At 36.9% G+C, this 24,998-nt stretch overlaps 1 protein-coding gene across 1 annotated transcript in view; it reads right to left on the bottom strand.

The window, feature by feature from the left end:
- Positions 1 to 4,086: 4,086 nt before the first annotated feature.
- The window catches only part of HYCC1 (hyccin PI4KA lipid kinase complex subunit 1), a 102,560-nt gene continuing 81,648 nt past the window's right edge, over positions 4,087 to 24,998 (bottom strand). The window contains exon 11 of the mRNA XM_082693746.1: positions 4,087 to 4,364. Coding sequence (XP_082549872.1) covers positions 4,243 to 4,364 — 122 coding nt within the window. The 3' untranslated portion in view covers positions 4,087 to 4,242. The remainder of the gene's footprint in view (positions 4,365 to 24,998) is intronic.

The raw sequence follows: 24,998 nt of genomic DNA, 5'->3' as shown, positions 1-24,998 counted from the left end.
AGTACTGTTATCAGGGTGAAATGTACCCTTCAGACTTTTGTCCATAGAGAATACACTATTCATTCTGGTTCCCATAAATGAACTCATAATTTGTGCACCATTTGGCAACTGCTTTTTTCATTCAATAATGTCTAGAGATATTTCCATGTTAGCACATATAAATAGCTCTACCTTTTTCACTCTTCTCAGTGTGTCTGTTCCTAATAACTGAATGGATTGCTTTAATAGGTCTGATGACAGCCCATCTCTTGCCCCCTTCTCTGTTCTTTGTGGGAGACATGACCCTAGCTTGAGAGTCTGGAGATTTGTTCTTTGGTTCTAGTACTTCTAACTAGAAGTGAGACCTTAACATAATTATTAAGGCAACCTGAATTTCAGGTGCCTTATCTATCAAATGAAAGAATTTAATTACATGGGTTCTAATTTCCAGTATAGCTACAATCGTCAGGGTTTTGGGCACGGGGACAGAAAAACTATTTCTTCCGGTATCAGAATGAGAAAAGTTGTGGGAGTGAGCAAAAGCTGATGATTTCTGAAAAAGTTCTTCCTGCCAACAGGTATATGCTTTCCACAAAGTTAGGTCGCTTCCTAAACTAGAGTCTAGTTTCCCTCATTCTTTTAATGCACACATGTTACTCAATGGTATGTGGGCTTTGTTTGACATCACGGGAGTCAAGATATTTTTGTGTCATGCATACACAAATTATTCTGGTAGAATTTGGTTGAAAGTATTTTTATCTGGGTTGCTTGTTGGGGATGGAATTAGGATGTGAGAGGCAGGTATGGGGAAGTGAGAACTAAAAGGGTGAGATTCGAGTACCCTAAAAAGGTTTGTTCATTTAGTCAAGAGGTAATGAACACCATGTCCAGTGGTGAGGAGATTAAAGAACCAAGATTGTTAGCCTTTGTGCTTCCAAAATCTTAGCCAGTGCCTGTTCCTCACCTGAAAGGTGTGTGTATTATGGAGTAATTCTCTTGCTCTGCAGTTCATCACCAAGATACTCTCCTGCTAGATGATTCAGATGAAACCTCAAGCATGTCTTTTTTTTTTTTTTTTAAGATTTTTATTTATTACAGACAGAGATTACAAGTAGGCAGAGAGGCAGGCGGGGCGGGAATGGGGGTGGCGGGAAGCAGGCTCCCTGCTGAGCACAGAGCCCGATGCGGGGCTCGATTCCAGGACCCTGAGATCATGACCTGAGCCGAAGGCAGAGGCTTAACCCACTGGGCCATCCAGGTGCCCAAAGCATGTATTTTTGTTGGGGTTCCCTTCAACTCAACCATCAGTGTTTAAATCAGTAGAGAAGAGAGGTATGGTTGACAATAACCATTTTATTACTATCAGGGTTTCTGGAATGCATAAAGCAAATATCATTATTAAAACCAAAAAATATTATATTTCACTGGAAAACAGAAAACTGGGACCTACAATGGCCTGGATGAGCAGTGATAACATTTGGAGTATGTGAGAAGGTTGAATATGAGGGCTGCAATGTTAGATGACTGGGAGAGAAAGACTCAGCAAACCATCACGTATCTTTTTCCCTTTATCTTCTGAACTGCAGCTGGTTGTAAAGACTTAGGGTGTCCTTAGTATAACCTGCCCGAAAGCCCCTGGTGCTGAGCCCTTAGGGAAGCTAAGTTCCACCCCTTGGTCCCCTACTCCTTCAGTATTCTGTTGGACCAGCTCACATCCCCAACTGTGTCCCCACTCCCTAAATGTAGTCCCAGAATTCCAAGACTAAGGTCTCCAGAACTTGTTTCTTACTTTATTGCCAGGATCAGCCTCGTCAGTGGAGATAGAGAAACAAAGCACAGAACCTGTCAACCCCATCTTCTCTAGTTGACTAAAGAATTCATTTGTTAGCCTTCAGCCCGTAGACTCCCTGCATCAAACAGAGTTATAGTTATGAGCATTGGAATAAACCCTCATTTTTTTTCACAGAAGGCTAAATAAACACAAAATCCACAAAAACAAAACAAACCTTTCTTTCCCCTCAAATCCCCCACTGGCATCCCCCAGCCTCCCCACACTATTCACAAGTTTAGAGCCTGCAGAGATCAAGGCCAGTCTTAGGCAAAGCAGTAAGGTAGCCCCATAACTGGATAGTTTTCTATAGCTCCTTTTCCCTTGCACTGACTTCCTTCTGTGCTGTCCCACTGCCCCTGGAGGTAGAAGACCCCTCTCTCAGCCTTACAAGTCATCACAGTGCTTCTTCCCAGGGCCCTTGATCATGTCTGGACCACAAAGAAAAGGAAGGCACACAAACAGACACCCAATTCTCCCAGCCCTGGGAATGGAGGCCTTCTCTACACCCCCATAGGAGTGCCATTACAGAAGAGGGTCCCCAGAGGCAACAGTGTTTTCTAAAATTTTGTCCTTAATTGTATATTTCAAACACTAACAGGTACAAGAGACTTGGGAGTTTTTTAGGTGGTGAAACACTGCAAATCTCCCCATATTGCCCTGCTAATAATGGAAATTTATTATTCTGTAAGTTTCCCTGATAAATCTTTTCATCCTCAAAACTTGAGGGCTAAAATCAGGAAATGAAATTGCTATCTGCCGGTAGTTCCCCAAGATAGAATGGACTGCAAGCTCTAAATGATCTTTTATGTAAACTGAAAGCAAATCATTAGCAAATTAAAATGGGATTATTATGGGAGCGCCTGGGTGGCTCAGTCCACTAAGTGTCAGACTCCTTATTTCAGCTCAGGTTATGATCTCAGGGTCTTGAGATCGAGCCCCCTGTCAGGCTCCAAGCTCACCGGGGCAGTCGGCTTGGGATTCTTTCTATCCCTCTCCTGCTGCCCCTCCCCCCACTTGCGCTCCTGCTCTCTCTATCTCTCAATAAAATATATTTTTTAAATGTATTATATGGACACCTTGGCAAAAATACTCAGGACTTTAAAAAGCAATCATTAAAACTACTATGTCTATGTTAGACTGATAGTCTCAAAAATACTCCATATGTACACTATGCACTCCTTTTCTGAGAAACCATTCTATTCATATTAACTTCATGTTAGAAAAAGCTCTGACTGGCTTTTTTGATATTTCCCTTCTAAGTGAAACCATTTGAATTACTGAAAACAAATTTCATTTTAGATTGTTAAAAATGCATGTTCATATTGTGTGTTGTGTATTTAATAATTTCTTTAGAATTACAATTCGTTTTTCCTGTGACTAAGTAGAGCATTCTAGGTATGATGGAAAGATGAACATGTGAAATTAACCAACAGGTCTAATGTTTCTTCTTCCTCATTTTTATTCATTTGCAACCCTTTCCACAGTACCAGTCTGTTAAAATGTAGTTCTATTTGAGGCATTTATTTAGGTAATTTAGGTAAAAAAAAAAAATTAGGTAAAAAAAATTTAGGTAAATTGAGGCATTTAGGTAAATGCTATCTTTTTTTTTTTTTTTAAAGATTTTATTTATCTGACAGAGATCACAAGTAGGCAGAGAGGCAGGCAGAGAGTGGAGGAAGCAGGCTCCATGCTGAGCAGAGAGCCCGATGCGGGGCTCGATCCCAGGACCCTGTGGGATCATGACCTGAGCCGAAGGCAGAGGCTTTAACCCACTGGCGCCCCAGGTAAATGCTATCTTGCCAAGACATCTCCAGAGGTATTGGGGAAATGACAGAAATGTCAGAACTCTGCAAACAGTCCCACAGGTGCTGAAGCCCACCAGGTCATCCCTCTGGAAACCCAGACCCCTGAATCCCACAGATGTGTGGGCCACCTCAGACCAAAGGCTTTCTTTACTTCTTTAACCCTCCCTATGAACTGCTCTGCATTTTTGTCTTAAACACTCTGTGACTTTCAGGCATTCTTATCACTTTTTTTTCCCTCACATAAACTTTGCTTCCTACCCTCCCCACCCCGCTCCACAGTGAGGCAAACCCTGGAAGCAGCATTTCCATATTGCAAGTCCTCATACTGTGAATGCTGAAATCCATTCATTGCTTCTGAGCCAGTCATTGTGACTTAATATCCTACCCTTTAGTTCTCTTATGATCACTGCTCTTTCTGTAAACAGTAACATGCAGGAGACGGTGTAGGGCAAAGATAGTACCAAACACCAGCAAGGTAGAGAGGCTGTTTTTATTATTTTGATTTCCTTATGTTGTACGCTCTGTGATATCCAGCCAGATGAGCTCTGTGGTTAATATTATATTTGAAATGAAAAAGTTTCCAAGTTCTTCAAAATTTGCATTCTCAGAGGCTGTCTTCTTGAATTTCTACATTTTAAAAGCAATCTTCTGACAACTAAGATCATATTTAAATCGGCTCTGCAAATTCCAGCAAGAAACTGAGTCCACATCACTTGAGGATTTATTCTGTCGACTTCCCTTGCTTCCCCCTAGCCAAAAAGATAAACCATTTAAAAATTTGTAAAATTAAAAATTAAAAATTTTTTAAAGTATTCAACATAGATCTACTTAGACTCCCTGGGATTTATGGTATAAAAGGAGAAAGGGACAAAAAGATACAATGTCAAGAACTGGAAGAGAAAAATTCATAAACTGAATATAACTCTAAAGCAATAGAACAAAGCAAAAATTAATGGGCAGACTGCAATTCTGGTTTGGTTATTCTTGAAATAAGCCTGAATTAATTTGTTCAAAATGACCCCTACAGAGCTGTTTTAAGGGCACACGGCTCCCAGTTGCATGCATTCCTTTCATATAACAATTAAGAAGCAAGGCTAAAGCATACAACCATCTAACATAACGCGCAGCCAGAGAGAGAAATGGGCTTTAGTTTCAGTTTACCTGCAGACTCCTGACTTGAAGTCTCTGAAAGTATCTGCGCCTTAGTTTTGCCTTTTGTAAAATTCTCTTTGGTTATTGCGTGGACTTAAAAAAAAAATTCCTCTGAACATTCCCTGGCAGAGAGGAGAAAGACCTTGTTCTTGTTCTGTTCCCATCTCCCATCCTAAGCTTCTCTGCCATCTGTAGTTTTTCCCTTCCCAAAGAAGAGTCTTCTCTGACATTCTAGCAGCTCACAGTATAAATCCGCCCCTGACAGCTCTATCTGGCAAGTGACTTGACTTCTCTAAGCCACATGTACTCAACAAGTACTGAGTTACATATATATATATATACACACACACACACGCACACACACACACACACTCACACTACTAATAAGTACTAATATGCCAACTAATTTTTTTTTTAAGATTTTATTTATTTGACAGAGATCACAAGTAGGCAGAGAGGCAGGTAGAGAGAGAGGAAGGGAAGCAGGGTCCCTGCTGAGCAGAGAGCCCGATGCGGGGCTCCATCCCAGGACCCTGAGATCATGACCTGAGCCCAAGGCAGAGGCTTTAACCCACTGAGCCACCCAGGCGCCCCGCCAACAATTTTCTAAAGGGTGAGCAAGACAAAGCCCCCACTTACTAAGCTCCCATTCTTATGAAAGGAGAAACAATGGGCAGCTGGATAAAGAAGCAGTTAATATAATGTCAAGTGGCATCGAGAGAGCCTTGAAGATTAAAGCAAGACAATGGGAGGAGCATGAAGAAGGGACGCCATTAGGAAAGGGCTCTGTTGGGTATGAGGCTGGGTTAGAGTCTAAATGCAGTAAGGGAGGTCATCAAGTCTTGGGGAAAGAACAGCAACTGCGGACAGGAACAAAGCTTTGGAAAAGAAGCTTGTGTGGCTGGAGTGCGGTCCGTGTGAGGCAGAGCAAGAGGTGAGGACGGGGAGGGGTGCGGGGCAGGCATATGTGCCCATGGATCACTGTGGGACCTTAGATTTTATTGTCTCAGGAAGTAGTTAGATAGTTTTATCAGAGGAGTGACATGATCTGATTTCATGTTATAAAAATGGCTCAGATTGATTTTGTGGAGGATCACATGGGAGTGATCATGGAAGCAGAAAAGAGGAGAAAGGAGGTCATAGTAATGGCTACGGCAAGAGATGATGGTAGTCCACTAATCTATAACACGAGGATAATGGCAGCAACAACTGCGTGGCACCTCTGGGAGAATGAAATCAGAAAATACATCTAAGTGGCTCACCACAGCACCAGTACATAGCAATAACTCAATGCCAGCATTATTGTTGTCATCATCAGGATTATTTGGGGGCAATTCCTCAACTCCAACTGCCAGCTCCTTTTCTAATCTTTGGCACTCCCTTTGCTTGAGGGATTTCAAATACTTTTTATCCCCTCTAATCGTGTCCTCCTGTGTCCTAGAGCAGCCTTGCATACAGGAGGGTATATGTGTTTGGTCAAAGATGTTCAAAATGCTTTGTCAAGGCTATTTTTATTCCTTGTGGTTGCCAGTCCTGCCATTTATAACAGCCGAGAAGCAGCCTGGTGGAGTGTTATGGAACAGTATTGCTTCCCATGGGACATCTGGTAATGTGGGGGTCATTTCTGGATGTCACAATGACAGGGGGACAGTCTTGGCGCTTAGTGGGTGAGGTCCAGCAAAGCTAAATAAGAAAGCCCTACACAATAAATGATTTCCTACCCAAACTGCCCATGCTGTTGCTTTGGGAAACACTTAGGTGGCAGGAGAGTCTCCATGCAAATCGTAGCAGCCCAACTCCAGGGAAGTTTGCCACTGGGAGGGGTAGCCTGAAGAAGCTGATGTAGAGAGAGGATAGAGCATTGGGCTGAGGAGAAGATCTCAGTCTCAGCTAGAACAATGTGGATTTAAATTTTCCATTTATTGTTAAGACTCTGCTTCCATATCCATAAAAGTGGAAGAATTTTCCTTTACTACTTCCTTGGAAGGTGAAGGAAATTCAGTAAGATAAGGCCTGTGTATTCATTTATTAAATCGTAAACCATCCTGAGGCTGAACAACCTGTCTCTCTGCATGCACAAATTGCTAATGAGATAGAAAATACAGTCTCTGCCCTAGAGAATTTATAATTCAATCATTATTAATAAAGAGCTGCAAGATCCCATTAGAGAGGAAAGTAGGAAATGTGTTTTCAAAACCACAGGCCTGGTTTTCACAAGTCAAACATTTTATATTTAATTAAACTTTGCAAATGCCAATTCCTTTTTCCCCAGTTAAGCTGATTTTCTCAGGTATATCTATAATGTACCAAAACATGTGAAATAAAAGATACTAAAAAGGCTATGTGGCCTTTTTGAAACAAACTCACAGGTAACATTATTTATGACACTTACCTTCCTTTAAAAATGGGAAAGGAAACAACCCACTGGTACAAATTAAGTTTTTTTCCTGTTTTGTTTTAATTATGATTATCTCCTTTATGGCAAAATAATCTCATTGGAAGAAATTCTGATCCTCTAGGATAAATTTGAACTGATCTTTTATCAAATTTTATTTTTACTACTTCTATGCCTTCATTCATTATTCACTCACTCATTAATAGATTATAATTATTATCTACCAAAGGCCAATTTTGTACAAACTTTGTCCTAAAGGGCACTCCTAACACAAATAAACAACAAAATGGGAATGGGAGGTATAGTAGCAACGAATTCTAACGGCTAGAGTTTGTGTAATACTTTGAAGGGGGTAGCTTTCCTTAGTAAAATAAATTACTAATAACAAAAAGTAACAAAAAAAGAATTGTGTTAAAAAGTACTGAGATTTAAAATTTGGCAAACTAGGTATACTATATAAGATTAATCACTGTTTCAGACACTGACTGTTGTTTATCCTATATTCACTCCCCCTTTCTCTGTTAACAAACGCCAATTCATTCAGGTAGCAGGCAGAGACCCCTCTATTTCAGTTTAGATGGATTTCTGCACCATTTCCAGAATATGAATCTTATTTTGTCTAACCCAGTCACTATCTTGCTATAAAGGTAAATATAGGAACCAGTTTTAGATAAGAACCAGTTTTAGTCAATCAGATATAAATGAACATCTGTTGTGTGGGCTTCCAGGATAGCTTTTGATCCACTGTGTTAAAAAAAAAAATCTGATTAGGGATGTATATTGTAATGCCAAGAGCAATGACTAAAAATAGCAACAACATAAAGGGGTACAGCCTAAATACCAGCAGATAAATTTATATGAAATACTAAGAAAACTTTTTAAAAACCAAAAGTGTGAGAATAGAAGAACAAGAAACAGAGGCTATAAAAGATGAGATATTGAAATTGTAGAAATAAATGTAACCATATCAATAATTATATTAGGTTTATGAACTAAACATATCATGTAAAAGACAAAGATTGTCAGAGTGAATAAGAAAGCAAGACTCAACTATATGCCCCCTGCAAAAGGCATACTTTAAACAAAAAGACAAATATGTTTGAAAGAAAACAGAATTTTTTAAAAAAATGTGGTGAATTCTTAAATAATGTTTAAGCAACTCAGACTAAGTCAGAAAAAAAGGAAACACACAAAAACAAGAAACTGATAGAAAGCAAACAGAATGGGGGACTTAAGTCCCAACATATCAATGATTACATTGAATATAAATGGTGTGAACATGCCAGTTAGAAAACTAAGATTGGCAGAGTGAATAAAAGAATATGATCTATCTATATACTATCTACAGTAGCTGCAGAGCACTGGATAAAGGCCAGAAATGCCATTAAAAATCCTACAATGCACAGGATAATTCTTACCTCTTCCACAAAGAATTACTGGGGCCAAAATTTTAATAGTGCTGAGGTTGAAAAGCTCTGAGCTACAGTAATCAAGACTGTTTGCTACTAGCAAAGACATAGCTTATAGACCAATGGAACAGAATACAGTCTAGAAATAGAACCATACATATATGGTTAGCTGATTCTTTTTAAAGTGTTAAAGTAATTCAATGAGATAAGGAAAATCTTTTCAACAAATGGTATTGGAACAATTATATATCTATATGGAGAAAAATAAACATGAACTCTTCAAATTACACACAAATTTAAGTCAAACTGTATCACAGAAAATAAATGTAAAACTTAAATCTGTAGCACTCCTAGATGAAAACAAATGAGAAAATTTTTTTACCTCAGGATAAACAGTGTTTCTCATATAGAAATACTAAAATACAGATCATAAGGGGAAAAAAATTGTACTTCAACAACCAAAGGAGATACATCAATGGCCGTTAGGCACATAAAAAGATGCTCATTATTGTTAGTCATTAGGGAACTGCAAATCAAAACCATAGAAAGATACCACTCCACATAAACTGAGATGGTTAGAATAAAAAAAAAAAAAAAAAAACAACAAGCAATAATGAGTGTTGGTAGGGAGGTGAAACAATTGCAACTCCCATAAACCCCTGGTAAGTGTATAAAATGGTGCCCCCACCGTAGAAAACAGTTTGGTGATTTCTCAAAAGGTTAATCATAGAGTTACCATACAACCCAGCAATACCACTCAGCTAAGATCTAAATGTTTATATACCTCCCCTGCCCCCCCATTCATATGCCAAAATCTTAATGCCTGATAGGATAGTATTAGGAGGTGGGACCTTTGAAAGGTGGCTAGGTCATAAAGGTGAAGCCCTTGTGAATAATAGTAATGTTCTTGTAAAAGGGATGCCACTGAGCTCCCAAGATCCTTGATTGTGTGATGACACAATGAGAAGTCTCCAACCCTGAAGAAGTCCCTCACCTAACCATGCTGGCATCCCGATCTTAGACTTCCAGCCACCAGCACTGTGAGAAATAATTTTCTATTGTTTATCAACTACCCAGCCAGTGGTATTCTGTTATAGCAGCCCAATCCAAGACATACTCCTATATATATCCGCAAGAGAAATGAAAACATATATTCACATAAACACTTGAATACAAATATTCATACCAGCTTTATTTGTAATACACAAAAACTGGAAACAACCAAAATGTCTCTCAATAGGTAAAGAGATAAACAAATTGTCATATACCCATACACTCAGCTACTATTTAGCTATCTTTTTTTTTTAAGATTTTATTTATTTATTTGACAGAGAAAGAGTGAGTGAGAGAGGTAATACAAGCAGGGAGAGTAGGAGTGGGAGGAGCAGGCTTCCTGCTAAGCAGAGAGCCCAATGCAGGGTCCCATCCCAGGATCCTGGCATCGTGACCTGAGCCCATGGCAGAGGCTTAATGACTGAGCCATCCAGGTACCCCACTATTTAGCTATCTTAACTATAAAAAGGATAAACTATCGACTCTCCACCATAACATGAATGAATTCAAAACAATTATGCTGAATGAAAGATGCCAGAAAAAGTATGTACTTTATGATTCCATTTATATAATTCTAGAAAATATACTAAATATACTAAAATATTTAGTGACAGAAAGCAGACTAGTGATTGACTCCTGATGGAATTGGAGGGAAATATATATATATATATATATATATATATATATATAATTTTTTTTCAGATTCTCTTTTTTATTTTTAAGTAAGTTCTACACCCAAAATGGGGGTCAAACTTACAACCCCAAGATCACGAGTCCCATACTCTACCCACTGAGCCAGCTAAGAATTCCAGGAGGAATACTTTTGAAGAGGTACAAGAGGGATGCCTGGGTGGCTCAGTTGGTTCAGCTGCTGCCTTCAGCTCAGGTCCTGATCCTAGGGAGATTTCTCCCCTCTCCCTTACTGCTTCCTCTGTTTCTGTTCTCTCTGTGTGTCAAATAAATAAATAAAATCGTCAAAAAAATTAAAGAGGTACAAGAAAATTGCTTATATTTCCTTTAAGGGAAAAAAAGAGGTGTAGTAACAATATTTAAGCTTCTGTAATAATGGAATAATGTGAATGCAAAAGAATTGATTAAAATAAGAAATGTGATTTGGCTAAACTTCCTTTTTAAAAAAGATAAAATATTTCACACCCTTATGTTTATGGCAGCATTATTTATAATAGCCAACATGAAGCAACCTAAGTCTCCATCACTAGATGAATGGATCAGGGCAGCTGGGTGGCACAGTAGGTTTATCACCCTATTCCTGGTTCCAGCTCAGGTCATGATCTCCGGGTTGTAAGACAGAGCACCCCTATCGGGCTCTGTGCTCAGCATGGAGTCTTCTTATGATTCTGTCTCCCTCTCCCTCTATCCCCTTCCCCTTTGCTCTCCCTCCCTGAAAAAAAGAGAAAAAGATGAATGGATAAATGTTATATATGTCTATATACAATGGGATATTACTTAGCTATAGAAAGACTAAGATCTTGCTATTTGGAATAACATGGATGGACCTAGAGGGTATTACATTAAGTGAAGTAAGTCAGAGAAGGATAAATACCATATGATTTCACTTATATGCAGAACCTAAAAAAACAAAACAAAACAAAACAAATGGCAGAAACAGAACTTTAAATACAGAAAACAAACTGATGGTTGCCAGAGGGAAGAGGGGTGGGAGGATGGGCAACATAGGTCAAGGGGACTGGGAGATACAGGCTTCCAGTAATAGAATGAGTAAGTCACATGGATAAAAGCACAACATAGTCAATGGTATTGTAATAACATTGTATGGTGACAGATGGTAGCTACATTTGTGGTGGTGAGCAGAGCATAATGTATCAAATTGTTGAATTTACTATCTTGTACTCCTGTAACTAATGTAACATTTTGTGTCAACTATACTCCAATTAAAAAAAGATAAATATCTGGATTAAAAAGAAATCCAATAAATCTGATGCTTTTAAAGGGCATCTTAAAACAAAAATACATAGACAAACTAAAAATTGGGATGATCTAAATTGAGGATGAAGAAAATTGAATTTTTTTGATACAGGATTACACTCATGATAGTGAATAGATTTCTTACCAAAAGCATTAGGAAGTAAACAAGCTCCCTATATAACTGTATAAGGTTAAAAAAGAGAGGGGGTGGAAAAGAGAAGCCAACCAAGAAACAGAGTCTTAACTACAAAGAACAAACTGAGGGTTGCTGGAGGGGAGATGGCAGGGGATGGGTTAAATGGGTGATAGGCATTAAGGAGGGCACTTGTGATGGGTACTGGGTGTCATATGTAAGTGAGAATCACCAAATTTTACACCTGAAACATTAATACACTGTATGTTAACTAATTGGAATTTAAACAAAAACGTGAAAAAAAAATAAAATAAAAAGAGAAAACCTAACGATATTGATATTATATAACCCAAAGGATACAGCAACAAAAGACATAAACTAGGAAATGCCTGAAGTACAAAAAGAAATGGAAATAAAAATATACTTTAAAAGACCTCAATACTCCATTATCAGAAAGACTATGACAAAACATACACATAAACGTTTCCTTAAAAATTAAAAGTTGAATAAAATAATACATTAGATAGTAATAACTTAGTTCATAAAAAAGTTAATGATAAGGCAAGAATATATATTCAAATTATTGTGGGTTTTTCACAAAAAGTAGCCGTATTTTGGGGAACAATGACATAACTAGGAAATGCACAATGGCAGAAATTCAGCAAACCATATACTCAGAGCACAACAAAATGATATACAACAACAGGAGAATTTAGAAGTGTCCAAAGCGAAGGGGTACCTGGGTTGCTCAGTCAGTAGAGCATGTGACTCTTAATCTCAGGGTTGTGAGTTCGAGGCCCACGTCGAGTGTAGAGATTACTTAAAAATAAAATCTTTTTAAGTGTCCAAATAGAAATATATTTCTATATATTTTCCTAATGCATAGTTAAATTACAAAAGAACACAATACACAAATGCATTATGTCAAAATTCATGGGATATTGTAGAAATAGAACATTATAGAAGACTGTATTGTTCTAGTACTAAGAAATAAAAAAAGGGAAACATCACCTGGTTTTCTACATTAGTTTGAGAAAGAAAACAAACTAAATAACAAGCCAAGAGGAAAGGGAAATAGTAAAACTGAGGATAAACATATTCTGAGGAGAAGGAAAACTAAATAGCACCAATAGTTGATTCTGCCCCCAAAAATTGATATAAAACCATTAACTCAAATAATAAGAGAAAAAGAAAATACCAGTCAGTAAAATTAACTGCTGGCTTAGTAAATGTTTGTTGAAGAACAAATTAATGAAGAAGAGACAACAAGAGAGTTAAAACAGGAGAAATATGGACTTATATGTGCAATATATATAATGTGAACATAAGTATTAATAATCATCGATTCTAGGAATCAACATTTCTAATATTTGAAATTTTTATTGTAAAATCTTAGAAGAAAAATTAGGAGAACATTATTTTCTTATACTTTCTTATACTCTAACTAAAGTTTTTTATTGCTACCTATAATGCCAGAATATTGTAAATACAATATTAACGCTGATAAAACAAAAACAAGAAAATAAATATAGTAAGACCAATAACATAGAGGATGTAAAAATTCCAATCCTAAAGAAAACTCAGTAACTGAAAGTGAAAAATAATTTATCTTTGGGACCTCATAGTGCTTATTTCTGGAAGGCAAAGTGAAATAGAGCAGGCTTTATCATGCTTTCAAGAGGAAAATGGTGTAAGTCATATTTTAAAAGAAAAGACTTTATTAAAATCATCTTGTTTAATTTCTTCTCATAGGAATTTAATAATATTATTAAAGGAAATTTCCCAAAAAGGAAAAAATTACCATAATCTCCTAAATAAATCTTTATTTCATATCATTATTTCTTTTTTTTTATTTAAGATTTTTTACTTTTTTTATTTGACAGACAGAGATCACAAGTAGGCAGAGAGGCAGGCAGAGAGAGAGAGGAGGAAGCAGGCTCCCTGCTGGGCAGAGAGCCCGATGCGGGACTCGATCCCAGGACCCTGAGATCATGACCTGAGCCAAAGGCAGCGGCTTAACCCACTGAGCCACCCAGGCGCCCTCATATCATTATTTCTAATCTTTCCCCAAATGCAGATATATTTTTACATGGCATTATGTATTCTGGGTTTTTACATAGGATATCAAATCTGTTTCATTTCTACACATTATTTAATAAAAATGAAATATATTAGTTATGGAAGTCTTCTTTAATCTGATTAATAATTTCACCATCTCATAGAAGGGATTTATTTACAGAAAAATACAAAACTCTAATAGAGGGAAGGAAAGATAAATTTATGAAGACATATGACTTATTCCTGTCTAAGAAAGCTAAGTAAAATATTAACAGACTTACTAAATTAGATTAAATTAAATACCAGTTGTACTCTCCAGCCCACTTTCTTAATAAATTAATAGTGAAATTTATCTGGGAAGAATAGTGAACAAGACTATCATTTGGCACCATTATAATTTGATGATGATGATTAATAATCATAGTAGTAGTAATAGCAATATTATCTTCATAATCTTATTGCTAGCATCCTTTTTTTCCAGAATGACATTGATACTCACTGACTCAGATCAATTAATGTTTCCATCTCCACTGACTCCTTAGTAAAGAAGAGAAAATTCACATACCACTCTAAACAAAGAGGCAGTGTAGGCAGAAACAATTCAAGAAGACAGAGATTTTTTTTTAATACATCAAAATTTGAAAAGAATTCCAAAAAGGCTAGTATTAAACATTGAATATTATTTTTATTTTTTAATTTTTTGAATTTAAATTCAGTTAATTAACATATAATGTGTTATTAGTTTCAGAGGTAGAGTTCAGTGATTCTTCACATTTTTTTTTTTATAAACATATATTTTTATCCCCAGGGGTACAGGTCTGTGAAATTGATTCTTCACTTTTATGTACTACTCAGTGCTCATTATTTTTATATTAAAGGGAAAAAATTCGTGTATTTATCTCAGCTATTGAAGACCAATGCATGACAAAATGGAGGCCATTTTCAGATATACATAAAATATAAAACTTCTATAAAAGTATACAATATTAAAGGAAAGTCAAAGAGATAAAATGCTTAATAAGCTATTGATAAAAGTTTACTATCCAGGGGTGCCTGGGTGGCTCAGCTGGTTAAGTGACTGCCTTCCGCTCAGGTCATGATCCCAGAGTCATGGGATAGAGCCCAGCATTGGGCTTCTCGCTCAGCAGGGCGTGTGCTTCTCCCTCTCCCTCTACCGTTACCCCTGCTGTGCTCTCTCACTCTCTCTCTGTCAAATAAATAAATAAAATCTAAAAAAAAAATTACTATCCAAATTATTAAGCAATAATTGCAAATGTCTAAAATTAGTGTCTTTTTCCACCTGATTCAGGGTCAACAGGAACAAATCATTTACACATAGAAACTGGCAGATATTAACTTACCAAAATGAAAAATGCACCATCTTGCTGTGTTTCTTTAATAAGGAAATGGATATTCTAGGGCACAATTACACATCTGTTAAAAATTAAAAGTAAGTTAGGGGCACCTGAGTGGCACAGTCGGTTAAGTGTCCGACTCTTGGTTTTGGCTCAGGTCTGAGATCTCAGGGTGGTGCGATAAAGCCCCAGGTTGGGCTCCACACTCAGAGTCTGCTTGAGTTTCTCTCTCCTCTTCCTCTGACTCTCCCCCCTGCACACATGTGTGCGTGCATGCTCTCTCTCTGAAATAAATAAATAAATCTTTTAAAAAAAATTCGAAATGAATTAAAGCTTAAGATTGGAAGCACTGGTTGATAGAAGTGGGGTTGGAGGGCAGGGGGAGGAACGCATAGTTGCTAACGTCTAGATGTAATGCATAATTTGGAGCAATGCAATTTTTTTTTATCATTCAAAAAATATATCTAGCAATAAACCGTAAAAGAACTAATGTCTTTAAGTTGGTAATTCCATTTAGGGAATTATACAGGTAATAATTTGAACCAGTGTGTTCAAAGTATTGATATAACCCTGGACAAGTCATTTAACTCTTGGCTTTGTTTAACTATATGTGATGTGTTGCTCCAAAAGGGAATGGTTCTCACATTTAGTTAGCAAATCAGTCACCTGGCCAAATCTGGTCCAAGCTCCCAACAAAGAACAAAGGTGTCTAGGAGAGGTAAGGAAACTTCCTCATCTCCTTAAGCTTAGGTAAGACATGCCTGGGCTTATTAAAGCAAACTTTTATTATGAAACAAAAGTAAAAAATAACAACAACAACAACAAAGTATCCCCACTTGGTGACATCTAGGCAGAGAACGGCTGAGGCTGGCTCATTAGTCTGTCCAGGTGACCTCAATACAAAAACCCTTAGCCCTTCCATCTGAATTCTTGAATCTAGGGATCTGTTAGGAGAGTTAACTATTTGAAAGATGTTTATTGAGGGCTTTCTAGGTGTCAGATACTTCATTGAAACAAATGTTTTCCTGGGACTTATCTAAACAAATCATCATGAGGAAGTAATTGTGTGTGCAAAACATTTTTGAAGGACACACTGTCAGATCCAGAGGGACATGCTTATGAAAATGCAGATTCTTCAGCTCCACCCCCAACCCCTCTCATCTGCTGAAACTTCTGGGCTGGGAAATCTGCCCAGATTTTTATGCAGGCAGTTTGAGTGCTACCTTTAAAATAAACATTACACTTCATTGACCTTTAAGATATTTCTTGCCCCCAATTTTGAGTCTAAAATTTTGCTTTTAATAATTTAAAATGTGGAAATAGCTTAAGATGAAAAATGGGGAAATGAGTAAGGCATATTATTACTGTCTAGTGTAGTAGCACAAAGGTTCATTTGACAGATTTCTTTTGGAGGATTTGGTTAGAGTTTATTAGATAACAAAACTTTAATGCCCATTGCTGTAACTTTTTGCTGTAAATTCCCTTTATGCTCATTTTAAGTAGCTTTCCTTGGTTAGATATTCTGGTATGGCACTGTGGTAAAATATAACCCAATACTCCAGCACACAGACATAATTTAGCTTTTCTTTTGCTTATGATTTTGGTTTTGTTATATCTCTATTGTGGTCTTCCTGGCACTATGCTAAGGGAAGTAATGACAAAAAGCACATTTCTTAAATATGCTTGTTAATTCCATGCATGTCTTTGATCTACGTCTTGTGTTAATGGCATTTACCCCCTCTCCATTTGTCACTGCATTCTCCAACCTGCCAACTAGCCATCTTTCCACCCTCTAATACACCTTGCATTCCCACCAGCATGGAATCTTCATGCCTACAGCAGTAAAAAATTGAGTTACCCAAAGAGAGGTCTGGTCTTTGCCCTGAGCTCCTGGGAGGTGATCTCTAAGCCCTTGAAATGCCCTGCCTAATAAGAGTGTCTTTGTTTACCCGTGGGCTTTGGAGCACCCTGGATGGTCCAACATCGTGATTAATACCAGAGGCTTCAGGCTCCTCACTTCCAGAGGGACTGTGTCCATGCCAAAGTCAGTGCCCTCCAAAGACTGATACCACACAGTGAGAGAGAACAGACTTTACTAAAATAATCTAGAGGAGTCTCATATACACATACACACACACCACCACCAACTCTACCACCACCAATAAATAACAACAAAAGTAAGCCCTGGAGGGAGAGGAGGGAAATCAGAATCCATGGCCACAAAATATTACCTAAAATATCTAGTTTTCAAATAAAATATTGAGACATGCAAAGATATAGGAAAGTATGGGCCACACACGGAAACAGAATAAACTGCCTGTGAGAGAGACCAGATGTCAGATTAACAGACAAAAATTTCCAGAGTATCCCTTATAAATATATTCAGAGAATTCAAGGTAATGATGCATAAAGAAGTAAAGGAATTTATGATGACAATATCCATCAAATATGGAATATCAATGAGGGAAAACTATAAAAAAGAACCAAATGGAAATTCTGGAATTGAAAAGTAGAATAACTAAAGTGAAGTCATTAGAGAAACTCAATGATAGATTTGAATTGGCAAAAAACAGTATCAGTACACTTGAAATAGATTGATAGAGACTGTATAACCAGAACAGAAAAATAGAATGGAAAACACTAAGGGTCTCAAAAAAGATGAGACAACTTTAAGTACACTTCCAAGTAATGAGAGCAGCAGAAAGAGAAAAAAAAAAGTGAAAGCAGAAAAAAAAATTTAAAGAAATAATGGTTAAATATGTACCGAATATGTTGAAAAAACATTAACCTACATATCCAAGAAACTCAATAAACTCAAAGTAGGATAAGTGCAGAGATGATACACTTTGACATATTCAATTCTTGTCTCCTTTGTCCAAAGTTGATTGACCATATAGACAAGAGTTTATTTCTAGGCTTTCTATTCTGTTCCATTGATCTATATGCCTATTTTTGTGCCACTACCCTACTGTTTTGATTACTACAGCTTTGTAATAAAACTTGAAGCCTGGAATTGTGATGTCTCCAGCTTTGCTTTTATTTTTTAAGGTCATTTTGGCTATTCAGGCTATTTTGTTGTTCCTTATATGTTTTTGGAATATCTGTTCTAGATCTGTGAAAAATGCTGTTGGTATTATGATAGGAATTGCATTAAATCTGTAGAATGATTGGGGTAGTGTGGACATTTTAACAACATTTGTTCTTCTGATCTATGAGCATGGAATATCTTTCCATTTCTTTGTGTTCAACTTCTTTCATCAGTGTTTTATAGTTTCAGGGTAAGGGTAGGTCTTTCACCTCTTCGGTTAAGTTTATTCCTAGGTACTTTTATTATTTTTGGTGCAATTGTGAATGGGATTATTTCCTTAATTTCGTTTCTGCTATTTCATCATTAGTGTGTAGAAATGCAACAGATTTCTGTACATTGATTTTGTATCCTGCAACATTATGGAATTCATTTCTTAGTTCTAGTAGTTTTTTGGTGGAGTCTTTGGGGTTTTCTATATATAGAATCATGTCATCTTCAAATAGTTACAAGTTTTCCTTCTTCCTTACAGCTTTGAATGACTTTTATGCCTTTTTGTTGTCTGATTCCCATGGCAGGACCTCCAAGATTATGTTGAATAAAAGTCGTGAGAGTGGACTTCCTTTTCTTGTTCCTGACCTTAGGAGAAAAGCTAAAGTCAGTTATTTCCCAATTTGTTGGTATATGGTTTTTCATAATATTCTTATAATCCTTTGTATTTCTGTGGTGTTGGTTGTTCTTTCTCCTCTTTCATTTGTGATTTTGTTTATTTGAGTCCTCTCTCTTCTCTTTCTTTTATGAGTCTGGCTAGAAGCTTATCAATTTTGTTGAACTTTTCAAGGAACCAGCTCCTGGTTTCGTTGATCTGTTCTATTATTTGTTTTAGGTTCTGTATCATTTATTTCTACTCTAATCTTTATTTCCTTTCTTTTGCTGGTTTTGGCTTTTGTTTATTGTTCTTTTTCTAGCTCCTTTAAGTGTCAAGTTAGGTTGTTAGATTTTTCTTGCTTCTTGCAGTAGGCCTGTATTGCTGTAAACGTCCCTGTTAGAACTGCTTTTGCTGCATTCCAAAGATTTTGGACGCTTGTGTTTTCATTTTCATTTGTCTCCATTTATTTTTTAACTTCTTCTTTGATTTCTTGGTTGACCCATTGATTGTTTAGTAGTGTGTTATTTAACCTCCATGTGTTTATACTCTTTTCAGGTTTTTTTCTTGTGGTAGATTTTGAATTCATAGTGTTGTGGTCAGAAAAGATGCATGGTATGATTTAAATCATTTTGAATTTGTTGAGACTTGTTTTGTGGCCTAATATTGATCTATTCTGGAGAATGTTTCCTGTGCACTTGAAAATAATGTTTTACTCTTCTGTTTTGGGTTGGAATATTCTGAATATTCTGAATATATTTGTTGAATTCATCTGGTCCAGTGTGTCATTCAAAGTCACTATTTCCTTATTGATTTTCTGTTTAGATGATCTGTCCATTTGGTGTAAGTGGGGTGTTAAAGGCCCCTACTGTTATTGTATTACTATAGATGATTTCCTTTATGTTTGTTATAAACAGCTGTGCATATTTGGGTACTTTCATGTTAGGTGCATAAATATTTACAATTGTCATATCTTCTTTTTGCTTTATCCCTTTGTTTTTATAGAGCATCCTTCTTGTCTCTTGTTACAGTCTTTGTTTTAAAGTCTAGTTTGTCTGATATAAATATTACTACCCTGGTGTTCTTTTCACATCCATTTGCATGATAAATGTCCCTCTATCTCTCTACTTTCAATCTGTGTGTGTCCTTAGGTCTGAAATGAGTCTCTTGTAGGCAGTATATAGATGAGTCTTTTTTTTTTTTTTTTTTTAAATCCATTCCATCACCCTATGTCTTTTGATTGGAGCATTTAGTCCATTTATATTCAAAGCAATTATTGATAGGTGTGTATTTATTGATATTTCTGTTGTGTCTGTTTTTGTGGGTCTTTTGTTTCTTTCTTCCCTTGCTCTGTTCTCTTGCCATAAGTTGACTTTCTTTAGTGATATAGTTGTATTCCCTTCTCTTTATGTTTTGCATATCTCTTATTAGTTTTTGATTTGTGGTTACCATTACATTTTGTATATAACATCTTCTGCACATAGCAGTCTACTTTAAGTTGATGGTCGCTAAACTTGAAACCCATTGTTTACTCCTTTCCTCCCCATGTTTTAGGTATAGTATGTCATGCTTTTCATTTTTTTTATTTTGTGAGTCCCCTGACTGATTTTTATAGATATACTTATTCTTACTGATTTTGTGCTTTCTACTTTTCTTACTTTTATTTATGGTCTTTCCTTTCCAGTCAAAGAGTCCCCTTTAACACTTTTTTTGTAGGGCTGGTTTAGTGGTCATGAACTCCTTTAGATTTTGTAAATCTGGGAAACGCTCTCTCTATTCTGAATGATAGCTTTGCTGAATAGAGAATTCTTAGATGCAGACTTTTCTTTCAGCACTTGGAATATATCATTTCACCCACTTTGGGCCTGCAAAGTTTCTGCTGAAAAATCCACTGATAGGCTTATGGGGTTTCCCATAACTGACTTAACTGACTTAACTGCAGTTAAGTGTACATAACTGACTTTTCTCTTGCTGCTTTTAAAATTCTCTTTTCAGGGACACCTGGGTGGCTCAGTCAGTTAAGCCACTGCCTTCAGCTCAGGTCATGATCCCAGGGTCCTGGGATTGAGTCCTGCATTAGGATCCTTGCTCAGCAGGGAGCCTGCTTCTTTCTCTGCTTCTGCTTGCCCCTCTGCTTGTTTGTGCATGCTCTCTCTGATAAATAAATAAAGTCTTTAAAAAAAAATTCTCTCTTCCTCCTTACTTTAGGCCATTTAAATTACTATATGTCTTAGTGTGGATCTCCTTGGGATCCTTGTTGGGGGATCTCTGTGCCCCCTGGATCTGAATTTCTGTTTCCTTCCCCAGACTAGGGAAGTTTTCAGTTATTATTTCTTCATATAAATTGTCTGCCCCCTTTTGTCTCTCTTCTTCCTCTGGGATTACAGTTGATGGAGTCACTGAGTTCCCTAACTCTATTCTCATTTTGCATAATTTTTTTCACTCCCCTGCTCAACTTGATTACTTTCCATTACTCTGTCCTTTGGATCACTGATTCATTCTTCTGCTTCCTCAAGTCTACTATTCATTCCATCTAGCTACCAGATCTCTATCCCTTCTACCCTTTTTAAAGAATGTAATTTAATTTTCTTCATTGTTCCAAAATTCATTGTTTATGTACCACACCCAGTGCTCCATACAGTACATGCAATACGTGCCCTCCTTAATACCCACCACCAGGCTCACTCAAACCTCCTACATTCTCTCCAAAACCCTCAGTTTGTTTCTCAGAGTCCACAGTTTCTCATGGTTTATCCCTCGCTCCAATTTCCCCATCTCACTTCTCCTCTCCATCTCCCAATATTCTCCATGTTATTCCTTATGCTCCACAAGTAAGTGAAACCATATGATTCTTGACTCTCTCTGCTTGACTTATTTCACTCAGCATAATCTCTTCCAGTCCCATCCATGTTGATATAAAAGTTGGGTATTCAACCTTTCTGATGGAGGCATAATACTCCATTGCACATATGGACCATATCTTCTTTATCCATTCATCCGTTGAAGGGCATCTTGGAAATTATTATCAACAGTTATATGCCAATAAGTTAAGCAACCTAGATAAACCTAGATAAAATGGATGCATTCCTGGAAACCTATAAACTTCCAAAACTGAATCAGGAAGAAATTGACAACCTGAATAGACCAATATCTAGTAACAAGATTGAGGCAATGATCAAAAACCTCCCAAAAAAAACAAGAGCCCAGAACCTGATGGATTCTCTGGAGAATTCTACCAAACATCCAAAGAAGAAATAATACTTATGAAGCTGTTTCAAAAAATAGAAACAGAAGGAAAACATTTTTATGAAAACAAAATTTTTATAAAAACATTTTTATGAAGCCAGCATTACCCTGATCCCCAAACCAGGCAAAGACCCTACCAAAAAGGAGCATTTCAGGCCACTATCCCAGATGAATATGGATGCCAAGATTCTCAACAAGAATCCTAGCTAATAGGATCTAACAGTACATTAAAAAGATTATCCACCATGACCAGGTGCGATTTAACCCTAGGATGCAAGAGGGTTCAGCATTCACAAATCAATCAATGTGATAGAACAAATCAATAAGAGAAGAGAGAAGAACCACATGGTCCTCTCAATCAATGCAGAAAAAGCATCTGACAAGAAACAACAACCATTCCTGATTAAAACGATTCAAAGTATAGGGTTAAAGGGAACATTCCTCGACTTCATAAAATCTATCTATAAAAACCCACAGCGAAAATCATTCTCAGCTGACAGCCTTTCCTTTGAGATCAGGAACATGAAAAGGATGCCCACTCTCACGACTTTTGTTCAACATAGTACTAGAAGTCCTAGCAACAGCAATCAGATAACAAAAAGAAATAAAAGGAATTCAAATTGGCAGAGAAGAAGTCAAACTCTCTCTCTTCACAGATGACATGACACTTTATATGGAAAACCCAAAAGACTCCACCCCCAAACTGCTAGAACTCATACAGCAATTCAGTAATGTGGCTGGATACAAAATCAATGTACAGAAATCAATTGCTTTCTTATACACTAACAATAAAAATATAGAAAGGGAAATTAGAGAACTGATTCCATTTACTATAGCACCAAGAACCATAAGATACCTGGGAATAAACCTACCCAAAGAGGTAAAGGATCTGTACTAGAGGAACTACAGAGCACTCATGAAAGAAATTGAAAAAGACAAAAAAGATGGAAAAGCATTTCATGCTCTTGGATCAGAATAAACGTTGTTAAAAGGTCTATACTGCCCAGAGCAATCTATACTTTCAATGCCATCCCGATCAAAATTCCACTGGCATTTTTCAAAGTGCTAGAACAAACAATCCTAAAATTTGCATGGAACCAGAAGAGACCCTGAATCACTAAGGAAATGTTGAAAAAGAAAACATAACGTTGCCTGATTTCAAGCTTCACTACAAAGCTGTGATCACCAAGACAGCATGGTAACTGGCACAAAAACAGACACATAGACCAGTGGAACAGAGTAGAGAGTCTAGGTATGGAACCGCAACTCTACGGTCAAATAATCTTCAACAAAGCTGGAAAAAGTACCCAGTGGAAAAAAGACAGTCTCTTCAACAAATGGTGTTGGAAAATTGTGGATGGCTATGTATAGAAGAATGAAACTCGACCATTCTCTTACACCGTACACAAAGATAAACTCGAAATGGATAAAAGACCTCAATGTGAGGCAGGAATCTATCAGTATCCTAGAGGAGAACATAGGCAGTAACCTCTTGGACATCGGCCACAGCAACTTCTTTCAAGACGTGTCTCCAAAGGCAAAGGAAACAAAAGCAAAAATGAACTTCTGGGACTTCATCAAGATCAAAAGCTTCTGCACAGCAAAGGAAAGAGTCAACAAAACAAAGAGGCAACCCACGCGCAAATGACACTACAAAGGGCTGATATCCAAGATATATAAAGAACACCTCAAACTCAACACACACAGATATCCAAGATATATAAAGAATACCTCAAACTCAACACACACAAAACAGATAATCATGTCAAAAATGGGCAGAAGACATGAACAGACACTTCTCCACAGAAGACATACAAATGGCTAACAGACACATGAAAAAATGTTCATTGTCATTGGCTATCAGGGAGATTCAAATCAAAACCACATTGAGGTATCACCTTACACCAGTCGGCATGGCCAAAATTAACAAGACAGTAAACAACAAGTGTTGGAGAGGATGTGGAGAAAGGGGAACCCTCTTACACTGTTGACTGTTGGTGGGAGTGCAAGTTGGTGCAGCCACTTCAGAAAACAGTGTGGAGATTCCTTAAAAAATTAAAAATAGAGCTTTGCTATGACCCTGCAATTGCAATACTGGGTATTTACCCCAAAGATACAGATGTAGTGAAAAGAAGGGCCACCTGTATCCCAATGTTCATAGCAGCAATGGCCATAGTTGCCAAACTGTGGAAAGAACCCTCCTACCCTTTCAATGTGGCCTTGACTCTACATTTTGTTCTGGAATTTGTTCTGTCAGTCTTCAGGGCATTCTCTAGGTTATTTATTCTTTAGGTTATTTAGGTTCTGATGCAATTGTTATCTAGTTGTATCTGTGAGACAAGGTAGCACAGGGTCCTCTGGAAGTCAAATTTTTGTTGTTTTAAACTACAGAATTTTTGGTAGTTTGTTACAGCAGTTCTAAGAAATTAACACACCAACAGTGAATTGCTAGGGCACATTCTTGTTGATCTTCTGCCTCATCATTATATCACTTATTGAGAGTGGGCTATTGAATACACCTAAAACTAATACAACACAGTACGATAATTATACTTTAATTAAAATAAAATAAAAAGTAAGTGGTGGGTATCAAAGACACACACTATTATTGAATTGTCTATTTCTCCCTTCAATTCTGCTAGTTTTTACTTCATGTATTTTGGGGTTTTGTTGTTATTGTCGGTTTTTAATTTTTATAGTTTCATAATAGATTGACACTTTCATCATTATAAAATGACTTCTTTATCTCATAACATTTTGTTGTTGTTGTTTTAATATCTAATGGTTTGGTATTAGTATAACCACTCTTTTTTTATTGTTTCTATTTGCATGGTATATCTTTTTGGATCATCTTATTTTGAATCTTTTTGTGTCTTTGAATCTAAAAGCTTATCTCCTGTAGTCAAAATATAGTTAGAATTTTTTTTAAAAGTCAACTCTAACAATCTCCCTCTTTTGTTTAAA

This window comes from Mustela nivalis (assembly GCF_964662115.1).
Source record: "Mustela nivalis genome assembly, chromosome: 12".
NCBI lineage: Eukaryota > Metazoa > Chordata > Mammalia > Carnivora > Mustelidae > Mustela > Mustela nivalis.
Note: the sequence above shows the minus strand (reverse complement) of the source record. Positions and strands in the feature narration are given on the sequence as shown.